Source organism: Coturnix japonica, chromosome 7 (assembly GCF_001577835.2).
Source record: "Coturnix japonica isolate 7356 chromosome 7, Coturnix japonica 2.1, whole genome shotgun sequence".
Lineage (NCBI taxonomy): Eukaryota > Metazoa > Chordata > Aves > Galliformes > Phasianidae > Coturnix > Coturnix japonica.
Window position 1 is genome coordinate 1,903,611 of NC_029522.1, and position 17,273 is coordinate 1,920,883.

Here is a 17,273-nt window from a genome sequence, read left to right on the forward strand (position 1 = left end):
GAAGAAATCACATTCTGGAGATTATTAAAGCAGCTACCAGGACAACAGATATCTGCAGCTGAGATAGAGTTTAAGTAAGACATGGAGAAATAGTCCCCAGAGCCTAGAAAACTGAAGATAAGAAGACAGCAATACGCCCATTTCCTCCCTGTGCTTTTCTCTCTACGTCTTCTTTCTAGTTATTTGATGCTTCTCCAGTAAAATCATACTTAAAGAAAAACATCTCCAGGCCAGCAGCAATCTCCCCAAGCTCAGCAACTACCCTTTCCTTCATTTAATAAGCAGGACACCAGCAGGCAAAGCAACTGAGCCAAGCTGTCATGTAGCTTTACGGTTGAAGTGGAAATAGCTTCCCACTTTTTTCACACCTCAAACATCTCAGAAATGTCTTTGCAATGTTTACACTCTTCCTTTATCTGTTGACTCCCTCTGAAAAAGTTAATTATCACAACTGCAAAAACACATTAATAGAACAAAATGGCTTTCATGTTCCTAATGACATTTCCTCAATAAAGACATCAGCACTATCAAAGTCCAGACAACAGCACACATGCAGCCATATAAGCAGGGTTGACCAGGCTTCTTTACACAGGACTTCTAAAGACAAGAAACAAGCTTAGTGTGCACAAGTGACCATCCCTCTGTACTCAGCACTGGTGAGGCTGCACCTCCAGTACTGTGTTCAGTGTTGGGCTCCTCAATACAAGACAGACACAGATGCCCTGAAGAGCATCCAGAGAAGGGCAACAAAACTGCAAAGGGTTCTGGAGCACAAGTCGGATGGGGAGCAGCCGAGGGAACTGAGACAGTTTAGTATGGAAAAAGGGAAGCTAAGGGGAAGACCTCACCACTTCCTGCAACTTGCTGAGTGGTGAGGTGAGGGTCAGCCCCTTCTCCCAGGTAACAGCAATAAGACGAGAGAATGGCCTTAAGCTGCACAGGAGAGGTTCAGGATGGGTATTAGGAAAACCTCTTTCTCCTAAGGAGCAGTGGGGTCAGCCCAAGGAGGTGCAGCCACCGTCCATGGAGGTGTTCAAGAAAAGGGTGGATGCGGCACTGAGGGACATGATCTAGAGCTGTCACAGGCACCGGAGGATGGTTGGGCTAGATGATCTTAGGGGTCTTCTAAACCTTAATGATCCTATGAAATCAAAAGAAGTGGTATTATGATGTGTCACAGACTAAGGAATGGATGTGCTTTTGCTGCTGGGAGGTTTGTTTGACTTTTCTGTTGGAGATGTTTCTATTTACTGCTGACTTTTAAGCAGAATTTGGTGTATGCTACGTCCTCACGTGTTCTCTGAGACTTGGACTGAAACAAGCTGGACCTGCACCACTCCTCAACCTGGCTTTGTTGTGCCAACAACTCTTAGAAGACAGATGAGGCACTTGCACTGCCCCAGAATGACACCCATTCACAGCACTTTCTGGCACATCTCAAGAATTGGCTTCGTTTGGCACCTTCATAAAGCTGCGCTACAAATTGTTAGCTTCAGCTTGAGGACCTGAAAGTTCAGAGTAAAGCCTTTACGCCAACTAGCACAGACATCTTTATCTCTAAAAGCCAGGCACGATGAAATATTCTCACTTGATCCGTGACATACAGTTTTACATACTCTAGCCTTCATCCACCTAAGTAGTGGTGGACCTCAATTTAAAAAGTAGCATTGAATCCATGCAGGAGGAGCTGAGACTGACCCTGCTGCTCTGCTGGATCCACAGGCACTTGCCTCCCACAGCCCTCACCTGCACTTCCTTCTCACAGATGCACCCTTCCACACCCCCACCTCAGCATCTTGCCCCAAAAATAGCTCTGAATAAGGAAGGAGACTGTATTTGCCACCCCAACCAAATGTCAGCCCAAGCTGCAGGCTTGGGACATGGATGGCTGCTACAAACTGTGGACTGACACTACTACAGCTCCCCATGGCCAGGCTCTGACCCACTGCCCCAGCTCCTGCAGCATCACACAACACCCCCTTAAGCCCACAGCCTGCCTTTTCACATCGACTCTACACCCTAAATGCCTGCCCGCAGACCCTTCACACAGAGATGCCAACGTTAAAGCATTCAGCTCTCCAAACAGTCAGATCCAACAAACAGCTTACCACAAAGTGCATGGCAGAAATGAAGAATAAACACAGCTTTGCAGCACCTATTTTGCAATCATTTAGCTGAGCTTGCTGCTGAAGTCTGCCAAACCCACAGAGGCTGAGGATTATCGATAGATTTAAATTGCCTAATCTGAATTTTTGGACAGTCAAGTTCTTAAATCTGTGTTCCTGGACAGCTTTCAGGTTTGTCTGAAAAAGATTTCTTGTCATTGGTAAAAATACCCACCATGTCCAAAGCCCAAAGAGTAGAAGCCAGCATTATCATCACTGCATTCATTACCTTGCCATTGCTAGGCTTCAAGAGCCTTCCAATTACTTATTAGGTATATTTCAGCTTAAGTGAAATGCAGCAAAACCAGCAGATGGCAAGTAAGATTAGCTTTCAAAATCAGCTGAAAGAAATGCCATTTTTATATCAATTAAATTATACAATCAAAATCATAAAGGTTGGAAAAGACCAGGAAGATCGAGTCCAACCATCTCCCATATCTTCACCATGCCCACTGAACCACAATCACTTATAACAAAACTAGTAATGCTGAGTAAAATCCTGTCTATAGCAAGCCTTTCTAAGTTTGCCATATCAAACAACTTACAAGTTTAAACCCTACAGATAGTTTGCAGCCTGTTGTTATAAGAGATGTACAACCAGCTGCACATAATCGCTGCCACCAGCTACACTTCAGCTAGCAAGCTGAACGTTTTGTAGTCATGCTTACAAATGCACCACACAGCAAAAAAACTTCAAATCCCTCCACACTTTTAATGAAATAAATCACAAACTAACATTGATTTTCCCTCAAGATGCTGGTTTGTCCAGCACTGAAATGTCATTCATTTATTGGTGGGTTCAATATAATTAATTTTAATGCTATGTATTTTCTGTGAAGCAGTTACTTGAATCCTCAACAATCATTGTCTGTTTTTAAGTGTTTTCTGAAGGTGCTTAATAATTTTTGTGAGACTTGAGCATTTGTTATAAGGCTCAGTGTAAAAGTACTTGGTTGGCATCCTCTTTCTAGGATGACATTAATACATGCGCAATCGTTCATGTGACCGCAAGAGCAACTACACTTTGTTTATGCGGCGCTCATTACTGACTTACTTTACTCAGTTTAACGGTCATGACATTACCTCATCTTATTTGCAAGAAGAGCTCCATAGAAAACAAATCTTCCTCGACTGTGAAAGAGTATCTTTGCTTTTGATCCAGTTGAGAGTAAGTCAGCGGTTCCTGCTTATAAAACTAACCTGTTTGGAAACACAGGTGTCCAAACTGGTAGTATTTGAAATACAGCTGATACTGTATTTTCTGATGGTTTGTTTTCCCGTCAGTTATCCTTTCAATTACAACACTGCCAAGCAATCCCAATACTGATAGTCGTACTCTGTGAGTGTAATAACTCCAGAAACCTAAAGTAATGAGTTTCTTCTTCAGGCATCTCAACAGCAAAATACGATATAATATTTCTGACATACTGTCTGAATCCTATTTTCTATGTTCAGAAATAATTCCACTTATTTATGTTATGTTCAATTGAACTGCTTGAATTGCACTCTCACCAGGCCTTGGTTCACAAGCAGATCGTTCCCATCCGGTATATTTCAGAAGTGCCCTTCCAATCTCCTCCAGTAGAACCCATTCTCATCATTTAAAGAGTTAGCAAAAACTTTCCTAGGTTATTTTAACACTTCTTGTCTGAATTGCCAAGGCTACCTTTTAATGTAAAAGAGAAAAAGCCTTGTTTTTCTTTTTTCTTCTGCAAAATGACTTGTTTATGACCTGCTGAGATGCTGAAGTATAGAAAAGAAAGCAGCATAGGAGAAACAAGATCAATTCAGCCTGTTTCTGCAGCACCGTCCCACAAACACAATTACTCTGTTGGCTTGTGCACTCAGTGCAAGCTTCCAGCATCCACCTCCCCTTACATGCTCACCCACAAATCAAACAGAATAAAAAACTAATGAAAACAGGGGTCCTGCCCTAAGCTGCCAGCAGTACTGCTGCACTCTCCAGCTTGCTAAGAGTACACCAAGGACCAGCACCAGAGATCCTGCACCAAGACCTGCATACAGCCACATGACCGCTTGCAGTCCATCCTCACAAACACTCTCTGATGTTTAACACAAACAAACACAAACCTCACTGAGTAAACCCTTGAAGCAAGTATCACCTTTGTTTTTCCTTTTCATAGAAGTACTTCAATGTGCACACACTTTGATGTCAGGCTTCTGAAATTAAGCTTACACCACCCACCCATATATAATTACTCTTCTCTAAATGCTCCCATCTTCCACACCGCTTAGAGATGCTCGCTGGATTTTTGAGATGTAGGGAAGTGGGTAGGACTGAAAGCTTTCTGTTGATGTTTCCCCTCAATAGAGACTCCAGCTTAAATAGTTCTTTCCAACCAAAGCTTATAAATCTCCCAAAATAAACGGGCAGAGGAGGATTTATGAAAACTCCTTAACCCAATTAAAAATTCCTTGTTGATTGTTTTCATTTCAGAATATCAGCAGGCCAAAAATACTCTCACAAACAAACAGCAGTGAGCCACAGGTCACGAGCTAGGAATCGGTACACAGTATTTATGTAGGAGAACCAAGATGAAATGGAATATTATTCTTTGTTTGATTTTGACAGAGAAAAAATACAACAAAACAAAACATACACAAAACAAAGGCTTTGGTTTGCTTTATAAAAGGAACAAAACTTGTTCAAAGACGTCCACAAAACACCTCAGGGCAGAACTGAGGCTGCCAGGCTTTTCTTGTGCTCAGAATTCACGTCACAACAACATGCTTTTATTTTGCTACCATAAATATTTATTTACCTATTGTGTGAAAACACGAGTTTGGCTTTCATGAATTTCTGGTTTGGTTGCCAGACATGCTAAGACATCTCTCTATTTTAAAGCACTTTTTGGTTAAGCATGACACACTTGATTCAAATGACGTGCATTCCCATTACAGGTTCACAAACTGCTCTATTAGGTTTAATAACAGCTTTCATGTTAAATGTTTACTATTACAATGGTCTCACCTCAAAAATTTCAAAGCCATAGATGTCCAGCACTCCCATCACCTTCTTTCTTACTTTTGTTTGTGCCTTTAAAAATAAATAAAAAGGAATAATTAAATTACATTTCTGTATGTTCCACACAGCAGGGTCAGGAAAACTGGTGTATCTCCTAAGCAGGCTGTCAGGTTGTGTAAACTAAAATGCTTAACGTGACTTCTCAAAATACACTTCAGGTGAGCGTTTTCATGAGGTTACAACAGAGCAGACAGCAATGTCCGGAGCTGCGACACAAGTATTGCCCTGTACCTTGAGAGCACAGAACCATGTAAAATGAAATTGGCAAACAGAGTTACCTTACTTCAATTCAAATCCATTCTACTGATTTTCTTACCGGCAAAAACCAGCAATACCTTAATGCTCTCGTTGATTCTGGTAACAAGCCAAGAAAAGAGGCGACTGTATAAATTCTTAGCCAGAGCATCACGAGCGTAATAAGCCTAAAAGGCACAAAAAAGAAGAAAAACAATAAACCCAAGGGCTTGACACAAGCTTTGAACAGAGCATGCGTGACTCGGGCAGTGGTGCCCCTGCCTGAGCAGGATGCTGAGCCAGAGTGGGCTGCCAGGAGGTTTCAGCAGCATCCTTCCACCCTACGGGCACAGGCAAAACTGCACCCCCCCATTCAGATCCTGAGCAAAGGACTCAAGCAACCGCAGTCAGTGAAACTGCATTCCTGCTGGCCTGAGCTGATGAGACACAGGTGGCAATCGCACTGGCTTTGCAGTATTGCAGAAAGATAAATTCACACTGCCAGCAAAAGTTTTTCAGCTGCCTGGGGCACACGATCCATGAGGTAACTCCAGTTGCTCTAAATAAAAACAGGCTGCTTCATCACAATACTTTCTATGTGTGCTTTGTGCAGAATTGCTTCAGCTTTCCATCCTCTGCAACGCTTTCCATCTTTCTGACGTAATTAACACACAGAAACAACACTACCAGCATGTCTGAACTGCTGAATCAAAACATGTTTACGCTGGTGGTTATTCAGTATAGTATAGTTGGGGCTTTTACTTGGGCAGTCATGGACTACTAAGGGAGAAAAAAATGGCCATTTAAAACCATCACTTCTTTTAAAATTGGGACCGTGCCTTTACCTGAGCCACATTCAGTGTTGTTGAAACTTTTTCTTGCTTGGCTTCAACTGTGCGGAAGCTGAAAGCTCTCTCCAACACAGACTGGTCTATACCTGTCAGCTCGCAGATTTCCTTCAGCTCTAAGGTGAAAAAAGCAGGGTGTAAGCATAATGAATCCTTTCATAAGGCTGTTTTTATTCCCTCAAACGATCAGCTTTAAAACAGGTCAGTGTTTTCCCAAAACAGGTTTTCTACAACTGCAATGTTTCCCTTCTATGCTCCCTCCTCCTCCCCCACCAAGCACAGTGAGTTACGAGCTTTGAAAGCACTTTATATTTGGGTATTTCTGCAAAGAAACTTCTCTTCCATTTGCCACAGACTCCTCTTCCGGATGAGAAGCTTTGACATGAAAATAGCTCAACCTCCCAAATGTATCAACTGCAAAATCATGACATCAGATCACCAAAGGAAGCTATAGGCAAAAACACCCCACTGCACCAAACTAAAAGCCTCTGCTGCAGAATAACCAAGCAGTTACAGAAACGCCAATTACCATTCCACGTTACAGAAGAAAGCATTTATGAAGGGGGTGAAAAAGTCATCCTTAAAATTTCAAACACAGAGCAACCGAAATTGAACAAGATTAGAGTCACATTTGCCTGCAGGACTCTATGATTCTACAATACAGTACGCTTACAGAAATTACAAAATTCATAATGAACTTCAGACAAATTAATGCTTTTCTTTCCATCTCTCATCTCATCTCACCATTTTTATCTTTGATTTTACTTTCATCTAAGCCGTTGACGCGAGATTCAGGCTTAAACTCAATGTTTCCCAACTTCAGAACTGCTGCCACCACTTCAAAAACAGACTGTGTTTCGTGATCCATGAAACCAACAATCTGCATGGCATTCTGGAAAGGAGACATATAACATTATGAGATAAGAGAAACTACATTCACACAGATCATAGATGCAGAAGTATTAGCAGAAATTAGAAAAGGTTTTATAGATAAGTACATTTGTAGTATAAATGGGTTGCAGAGGGTTTGGTAAAAGAGCTGGCATATTAGCCCAGCCCACTTCCAGAATCCGTATCAGACTGCTGAGAACAGTCCATGGATTTTTAAAGGCAATATTTCTTTAGCCACTTAAGTTTATAATGCAACCAAGCTATCTATAGCCAAATGAAGATATATTGCTGTCTTCTCAAGTGCATATTGCTGCTCAAAAAGACAGTAACTTTTAGAATCTAAGTTTCTACGACAACCTTCAAATGACTCAAAGATGGTTCTGACAGCATTGCCCAGAGCTAACAGCCAAAGCTGCAAGCACAACAGCTCTGCATTTCTGTTGAACACTTTGGGTTTTACACCCAGCCCCAGTTATTCCTTACCCGAACTGTTCTGAAATTGGCAGCATCATCCACTCCATTCACTTTGGCAGAGTCCAGGCCCAGGTAGTTGTATCTGCTGAAGTCCCGCTCCAGCTTGAGTTTGCCTAATAAATGAAATAAAAACACCATTGTAACAGCATGCTTGTTACGGGTTCTTTCATACCCAGAGTCAGTATTGTCAAGAAAGACTTCTATTTAAAAGATGAAGTTTTCTTTAGGGATCCTCCAATTGCAAGAGGTCTGATTATGAACGGCCTGCCTTCTTGGTCTAAAAGACATTGCAAATGTCTCCCATTCCGACTCAGGTGTCTGTAAAATCTCACACTATATATTTAGTGCAGGTATTATTATTATTATTATTATTATTATTGCTATCGCTAACACCACTGACAACAATAATTAGCAGAATGAAAGCATACTGCATTTCCCACAAAACAAGACACATGTGGAGTTGCCCATTAAGGAACTGTAACTGAAAAAGGCATGAGTGTCACACTCACAGAGGAAGTCTTCCGATGCGCCAGACAGGATCTGATAGAAAATGTGGAAGTTTCTTTCACCTCTTGGCTGCTTCACAACACGAGACTTCTCCAGCAGATCTAGGCAAACAAACAAAACTTCACAAGTCGGGGAAAGGTTTAGCAGAACATTTTCATATGAAATAAATCGGGCCAATATATTATTTCTGTGATCACCTGTGAATTGGAAGAAATACATAAGGCCCACTGCACCTATAAATGCTACAGTCTGTGATCTATGGAGAAAACTCAGCTTGTGGGGATTAATGTACACAACCACCAACAGCCAGCATCAGCATAAGGTTTGTTGAGAAAGATCTTGTTACTGTGTTCATCTCCATTGCAATTAGCTAGGATTAAGCACCTCCTGATGGAATGAGAGCTAAAGGCAAGGCTTCAACCCACATAAATATACAAAATCCTGAGGAAGCTTTCCAAATAAACTACAAGACAGTTTCAAAAAGTAATAACCGCTCTAGCAATTCACCAGCAACAACAATAACAAAATTAGGAGAAAAATTAGGAAAAGCTTCTAACTAGCTTACATTAAGACAGCTCAAATATCGTACAGACCAGTGAGACTTGTCTGTTCCATAACAACACCACTGCCTGAGAGCAGCAATAGGGGCACCAAACGTAGTGGCTGGAAAAGCAGCTCCCAAGGAGCCGCACATCTGGGTGGGTGAAGACTACATGAAGGTGAATCTGCAGCACTGCTGTATGCAGTGTGCAACCAAGAACTCCGGAGTTCTTTGAACAAACATTTGTGCTTTTATAACTCAATAACCCTAGTTTCTTTCCATGCCCAATGACAAAGTACAGGTACACCCAAGCAAGAGGCTGTCCCACACCACCAGCAATTCATCTAGACTTTACAGTGGGATGGGGTACAGGCTTGCCCTTATGCTCTTCCAAGTCAATGACTTTTAAGCTGGAGCTCTCCTTGTTGATCCCTGGTTGGAACTCAGAGCCATTCCGTGCCTATCCCAACTCTCTCATTTTTAATTCATTGCCCAAAGGAGAAGCACGTTCCCCTCCAAGCGGTAATGCTGGGAATGAGGGAGGAAAGGTGAAGGTAAGGCAGCACTGAGTCACACTGGCTGTACAACTTCTCTAACTAAGTGCTGGAGCGGATGGCAGCCAACTTGAATCTCAAAGAAATAAACAACTTCTGCTCCCGTAGTGGCTGCGCACACTTCAGGAAACGGCTGTGTTTTCAAAGGATACTGAAGTGATGCAGTTTGTGAAGCGGTTTGGCTTAGCTGTGTTGAAAAACATTCTATATATAAATGGACTCAAACGCTGTCATAAAAGCTTAGCTACACATCCCTGCAAAACATTAAATGTAAGCCTCCTTCTAATTTACACACACACCTTCTGCAGATACAACAAAGTTGTCTCAAGCAGATGTTGAATTTAACATGTTATGATCTACAGATAGCTGTCCTGGGTTTTCCCCTGTGGTTTACTTGATTTAAACAATATATTTTTAGAAGCAATGAGGTTACTAATTAACAGCCAGCTTTCCAAAGTCCCAATACTCCATCAATTTCCTGCCTTCGTAATTGAGGAAAAAAAGCTCCAGAAAGCAGCTGCTGACAAAATTGGGTATTTACCTTAACAAAGCAGCTGCTATGAGTTCTTTTTAAAGATGCGTTGGTTGTTAAAAACAGCTTTTAGAAAGCAAGCATTACATATACTGTATTTCACACACACTGCTGTTATCTACTTGTTAATCATTAAATCACTGACAGGCTTAGCTGGATTAGGATCACATGATGCTAAAAACAAGCCAGGTATCCTTCAGCAGGAAATCCCAGGTGAGACATGAAAACGTAAAACTCACAGATATTCTGGGTAAGATATTGTACAATCCCCACTTTAGAAAAGGTCTGAACAAGTGCCCATATGAAACATGTTGGACTGTACCATGAAAAAATACTTCAGACAAAGAAATGTGTACACATCAACAGGCACAAGAGAAACAGAGCACGCCCTATCTGCAGTGCACACTGCTGAAAGGTAGCACTAAGGGACAGGGTGGTTGGTAGGTTGGACTCCACTAACTTGAAAGTCCTCACCAGCCTAGGTGATTGCAGTAATGCACACACACGGATATCATCTTGGGAACAAGACAGTCATGTGGATGAAGTCATGTGTTACAGCTAGATAAGCTACTGCTTCTTATCTTCTGTTATAATGGGGGAGGAGGAAGAGCTATTATTCTTTTTATTAAGCTCCCATTTCTATTAACACGGCAATTATAATAAAAGGAAAACTGAGAAGCGCGCTGAGAGTTTCTGTATTCCAAGTCCACAATACTAAACCCATGTAAAAGCAAGTGAATTACACAGCCCTCCAAGCTGCCTTTCCCCACAAGCATTGTGGGAAGAGTCTCTGAGCAATTACCTTGCTGGAAATGCTGGGGCCTTCACAGAAAACTGGAAGAAAAGGAAGACTCAGAGGATCCAAACTTGCCGGATACAGCGGCTTATTTCATCCTCATGACTCAATTACTGTTTTTGTAGTGTCAAACAAGTGCAATACTACTAAATTCTTTTACCTACACTCCTATCTAGTTTACAGGGGGAAAAAAATAATTCCCAGCTGACATCATATACTTAATGACTGCATAAATCAGGTTCATATCAAATTTTTCACTCTCGGTTTCATCTATTTTATAATTGTTCATCACATGAACGCCTTACAAAGCAGTGCACTCAGAAGTGGGGGGTGACTATGTAATGTACTTATAATGAGCCTGTGTATATTTTACACTGTCCAAACATAAAATTATCTTCAGCTTGGGAACATACTGGTTCTATCTTAATAGACGTTACAAAACTCTTCCATTACTGTCTCTTCCACTGCACTATCCCCAGTCTGACTTAACTGAAAAGATTTACCCCTCCATTTACGGCACATCAACATTTCAGTTCTACCAGGTGCCACTAAAGCCAGCGGATGTTACAGCTCACTGCAAACTGGACAGGACATACAGACAGCAAGCACTGTCATGGTAATTTTGCCCTCTAGCTCTGGCTCATGAAAGGTTCACTTGTAGGTGAATCCTTGTCATTATGGAGCAAGAGCTTGTTGAGGGCACAAGAATCACTGAAAGGAAGGTCAAGATAGCATCTGTCACAACATGAAGGGTGACTGGCAGACTGACTGGTCTTTGTTAATCTTTAGCAAAGTGATAAAATTAGTGATGTGTTTTCATTAGCCTTCTTGCTATCAAAATAATCCACACATTAAACTGCTTTCCAGTATGAAATGCAGCTCAATGACACACGCTGTGGCCCAAAAAGCCCGCCAACTTCATAGGTGTTTGGAAATCAAGCTCATCAGATTCAATTAATGAAGTTTAATCAAAATATTATGATATCATCTTCACATGATGTTAACGCTGAACCAACAAATGGTCAGAAAGTGAAGAATATTTATTAACAAACTAATCACCCTTTCCCTTTTAAGGACAGGAAACTTCAGCACAGCTTTACGAATTAGGATGGCAAATCCTAAATTTGACTACAACCAGAGCAAATTGTAAATGGTGTAGAAGAATTTAAGCCCACAGTAAATCATGAATGGCAATATCTCCCAACAGAAACATTTCTTATCCAAATCAGTACAATGCTGCAAGCATGAGAAGTGTGGAAAAATACAGGTTAGGGCAATGCACTTGTATTAGCATTGTACATAACTGAAATCAAGTCTTAAATGAGCTGGGCAGGCATTGAAACACTGTGAACTGCAAGGGGGTATACATTAACACCCAGCCACAAGAACTCAGTATTTAACTGTGACATCCAGAGTTAGTATATTTAGTAGCCCAGTCAGTAGCATCTTTTTAACAACAGGGTCTATACTTCATGTTTTCAATTCCATATTCCTCTTATCTCTCTAAGATACTTAATAAACTTTAGAGTAAGGATACCTAAAATAGGTATCTTATAAAAAAATAGGTCTGCCCTTGATAACACACGCCATCACATCAGATAATTAGACGCAATGCCATCATTACCATCTGCTATGATTTATAAGGTAGATAAACAGTTCAGTAACTACTTGGATCGCCTTTTAATATGACACAATATTTTAGTTAGATGACTCAGCACAGTGTTTTCAAAGACAAATTGCTGAATATCCAGTCTGCAAAGCAATTCCTTTTTACTTATCTTTATTTATCTATTTTGAATATGAAGAGAAAAGAAAAATAAAAAAGAAAGAAAAAAAAACAGCTAGTCTGCTAAATTCTTTTTGTACAGATTAAATTACTGATGACTACACTTAGCTCACATTTAATTACTGATGATAGCAATGAGTACATTTGACATCTAATTTTATTGATTGTCAGTGTTGACAGACAGCCATGAACACTCGAAGAGCAACTGCTCTGAGCTTCATATTGATAGCATTACAAAATGCTAAATCCATGTGCGTAATTCTTCACAGTGTTTCTAAAAGTTTGTGTTATATCTGAGAGTTCACTAGTTGAGCCCGGTAGACTAATTGTGTCTCAACCAGGAAAACTGCACTGGGGTCAGAAGGCTTTAGAAACAGGAATGAATTTGGTTGAGCAAAGAGAGAGGCCGAGGCCAGGTCAGTGACACCTAGTGCAGTCACTCACTGCCCTCCTCCAGCCCCATCTGAAAAGTAAGGAAAACAAACAAGCATAACTTTATATAGCACAGAAGAACAACTCCTTATAAAAACAAAACAAAAGCTCTAGAAAGAAAAGCAAGTCAAGGCATCTTGAATTGGCACTCTGTTACTGGTTCCTTGCTTCCCAGCAGAGAGACTGCTAAAGGGTCTATCAGAGCAGCAGCCTTACTTCCAGTAATAAAACTTAGGTTTAGTGGGGAATAATATCAGTAGTAGGTGAATGATTGGACAAGATCATCTTGGAAGTCTTTCCCAACCTTGTGATTCTATGATTCTGAAGTCCAGGGCTACTTTTCCCTCCATAAACTCAACAGGCTTTTATGTTCTCTCACAATGAGCTTTCATCTATACCGTGAAATATGCTAAAATTAGCATTAGAAGCATTAGAATGCTTTTATTTCAAGAAAGCACTCTCATTCCATTGTGATGCCCAGCATACTTGGTGTGACTTCTGGATTACAAAACCGAGTATCTCCAACACCACCTACCATCAATATATAACACATCAAATCAAGTCACAGCTGTGTCCATGGACCCAAGTATGAAACAGGCCTCAGACACACTTAATCCATTCAGAGGCAATGTAAGAACCCACACGCTCTGCTTCTTACCCTCTAAAACACCACATCTATTATTCACAGTTCTTTCAAGTCTCTCTTCACTTACTCTCATAAACTGATCACCAAAACAACAAAACAAAAAAGCTTAATTTACCACATAATGAGGTTCAGTTAGACCAATGCTGCTATTGATTTCAATAATTTACCCACCCTCCTTTCTGAGCAAAACGTTTTTAGCAGTCAATATGCTGATATCAAGAGCAATACTCACAGTTGCTTATAACTCCTCCAAGTGGATCACCCTTGAAATCAAACTCAATATCCATGTATTTTCCCTGCAAAAGAAATAGAGTTCAAGGCTCTAACTTTTGTAAAAGGAAAAAAAAAAAAAAAAAAAGATATTTTGGAGACTATTTTAGAAGTTCCTCAGTTGTTCTACAGGCTAAAAGAGTAAAATGCAACCTCCTGTGCACAACGCCAAACTGTAATAAGGTAAAAATGACTCAAAGCTTCTAATTTTACTATCACAGCCAGAGATTCTCAAGCCAACTGCTTCAATAGGCCATGTGCAACACGTTAATTTTTTTTGTTCCCTCGACAAAAAGTAAGCTGCACAAACATTCAGCAGAACACTACCCCCACCCAACAGTGCTTGTGGTTGCGTAGGCGTTACCGCACTTATTAAAGGAAGCATCGATGTCCAAGCAGACGTATTTGCTCTATGCCAAACGTCCCGAGCACTCAGAATAACACTCAGGAGCAGCAGCAGTGATTACCACTGTTACTGTGGGTGCCTGTCCAGCTCTACGTGCCTGCCCTGTGCAAGTGATGGCTTTTTCCCACTGAACTCATTGCTTAGTAACTCAGAGACCAGAGGCAACAATTAGCAGGCTGTCACCACAAAAGCCACTTCATCTGCAGCCATACTGACGCAGTGCGTTGCCTTGACTTCTGCATGACTTTTCTGTTTCGTGCTGCTCAGAGCATCATTTCAATAGGTACAACAAGCACTTATGGCAGTAACAGCTACTTTTAGCAAAGACAGAATGAACAGAGCCACGCTACAAGCACAGCTCACCCCGACAAGGAAGTTTAGAGAGATAAAGAGCGCTGGTAGGAATTCAATCCTGTTCCCCAAGCCACGCACAGAAATGATCTCACTGGTGAGATCAGAAGATAAAAACAACCTTTGAAAGGAAAAGCCTCGTGTTTATCCTGCCTCATTGTGTTTAGGAAGAGATTTCTTGTTTTAATTACAGAACATGAAAAATCAAGCATTTAACAATGACTGCCTCAAAGATATGTTTAAATTTGCTGGCTATTTTGTCAAGTTTGGCTTATTACGTTCCTACTGAAACTCCATTCTTCTCCTGCTGGCAGCTAAAGCAGACGAGACGGGATAACACTTGTACTTTCTTGTTTGAAGTTAATTCTGAGCTGATTCAAATTTTCAAGATAAAGAATTAAATCAGATAATTAAATCTTAATTTCCCAAGGACTGGGCCAGCTGGCTGTTTCTGGAAGTATTTTTAGCTTGGTGCTCATAAGCAAGAACTTGAAAGGCGAAATCCTTCTTGGTTGCACTTTGTCCTGGAAAGCCTCCCGCTTGCAAACGCCCCTCTTCTCTCTGACAACTCTCCTCCTCCAGCCTGTAGGACCTCGTCTCTGACAGCTGTCCCTTTCCTACTCTTTTTATACAAAAAACTGTCCTGCAGTGCCTCAAATTTCAGCCCCAACCTTGCCTCCATGGCCATATGCAGGGCCCACAGTGCGCACCACTTGCTCTGTTCACAGACAGAGCAGTGACCGCAATTAAGTTTTCACTCACTCACAGTCAGATCCTTAATTTTTATTTTTATTTTCTGCTTGTTTCTGTTAAATTTTCAAAAGATGCCTATGCCCACACCAGAAACCAGCAAGATTTCTGACAAATAAGTGATACATCTTTCAAAAATATGGCCAAATGTAGTAGTAACGCTAGGAAAACAACTGGGCAGGAGGATATGCTACAATGTCCAGAATGATATACTGATTGTTACTGATCTTGAACACTCTCCAGGCATCTCAGTCCTAGGACAACTACAGCAATGTTCTCTCTCCAAATGATTCATTCACTCCTTACAGGTGGCTTGATGGCCAATAAAAGGTGAAACAAAACCAGCATGCTATCCCCTATAAGGAATTCTAATTAGCCTTGCAGAAAATACTTACAAATCTAGAGGAGTTGTCATTCCTCACAGTTTTGGCATTCCCAAAAGCTGGCAAAAGAGAAGAACAAATAAGACCACATCTACTGATAAAAAACACCCAACCAAAAAGCATACCTAAAAATTGCTTTAACATCTACGACCTTTTATATGTCTAAAAGAATCCTAGACTTCTGAGAAATAATACACCACTCATTGCACTCATATCACTCACTCAGGATAGACTAAATGTGACATTTTCTCCATTGGGAAAACATCTATGGAAGTCCAAAGCAGTTGGATTGATGAAAGAAAATGAAAGAAAGCAGTTGTGTTGATGAAAGTAAAGGAAAGAAGAGCATACAAGGTGAAATTATTTCAAGATAAAATTGCACCTGAATTGAGGCAAATCTTGAGTTTGAATCCTCACATTTACAATCTGATGACGGAAATAACTTTCTATATAGGAAATTCTACTTTCTCTTCACTTCAGATAAAGAAATCAAGGTTATCCACCAGTACAGAAAATGAAAAAAGATGGAGTCTGATTTATAAGTGTTTAAAACACCCTCTTCAGCTAGACCTCTAAGCTAGGTTTTGGAATGAAGTTTAGTTCTAGCCTCTTCAGTTCAAGCTTCCAGACAAAGCAATCTCTCTGAAAAGTGGCTTCCTAAGGCAATACTCAAATGGGCAGCCACCAGCTCAAAGCACATAGGTCTAGACGACATTCAAGTTCACACATTCTCAAAGCCCGGCAAGTCAACCAGGAGCTCATCTCCTGCTTTATTAATTACAGCATCCCTACTCCAACAGGAGCCTTTATTTACTCCCAGTATTTATTTATATAGCATACATATCTTCAAAGGTCAAATCAAGTGAATGTTATTTGGATAGAAATAAATACACGCTTTTAGGCTTCAGCAAACTTGCATGAGTAGACTTATTCTTGATCAAAGAACTGAAGCCAAAAGGAAAAGTTTCTTGCTCCTGAAGGTTAAGGAAAAGTGAAAGAATTGTTTTTAAAATCTTTATGCCTGCAATAAATCATCTTTTCAACAACCAAATCTCTGAGCTGCATTTTCTTAAACACAGTGCTGAACAGTAGAGTCATTTATAACCGCACAGAATCAAACACAAGCGTTCCATTATAAAGCATGAGACACGTTCCTGAGTTTTCCCTTAAGTTCATTGTTTCTGAAAGTTAATTTACAGTAGTGACTGTAGTTTTTTCTAAAAATAAAACAGAAAATTTCCGTAAGATAAATTACACACATTTAACATTTATGTTATTTTCTTGCACTGCAGCTAGACTGAAACTGATCTACGTAACCAAAGAAAAACAAACCTAACCACAAATGCTTAATTCCTGTCTAAAATGTACATAAGCTGCCAGGCCTGCTCGGCGGCCTCCTGGTCCGAAAAGCTATATAAGTATGTACCACTGCACCAAGAAGAACAAAGAATACCTTTAAATGATAGAGCAGTTCCCTGTGAGCTTACAGTATTCTTTCTGCATTTAAACAAAGACTTGCAGGCTAACATGAAATCCAATAAATTTGGCAGTCCCTGGGGAGCAACTTGGTTTTGGCAAGAAAAGCCATCACACTACTTAGACTATTTCTGTCTACATCTGTCTACATCCTCCCAGGGATAAGAACAGCAACTTGTGTTTTG

At 40.6% G+C, this 17,273-nt stretch overlaps 1 protein-coding gene across 7 annotated transcripts in view; it reads right to left on the reverse strand.

The window, feature by feature from the left end:
* MYO1B (myosin IB) overlaps positions 1–17,273 on the reverse strand; it is a 93,096-nt gene that overhangs the window by 30,409 nt on the left and 45,414 nt on the right. For all 7 annotated transcript variants that reach the window (XM_032445761.1, XM_015867630.1, XM_015867634.1 and 4 more), the window contains 8 exons: positions 15,625–15,671; positions 13,685–13,748; positions 8,168–8,266; positions 7,668–7,771; positions 7,038–7,185; positions 6,291–6,409; positions 5,547–5,633; positions 5,158–5,223 (listed from right to left, as the gene is read on the reverse strand). In XM_032445761.1, the coding sequence (XP_032301652.1) occupies positions 5,158–5,223; positions 5,547–5,633; positions 6,291–6,409; positions 7,038–7,185; positions 7,668–7,771; positions 8,168–8,266; positions 13,685–13,748; positions 15,625–15,671 (734 nt within the window). The remainder of the gene's footprint in view (positions 1–5,157; positions 5,224–5,546; positions 5,634–6,290; positions 6,410–7,037; positions 7,186–7,667; positions 7,772–8,167; positions 8,267–13,684; positions 13,749–15,624; positions 15,672–17,273) is intronic.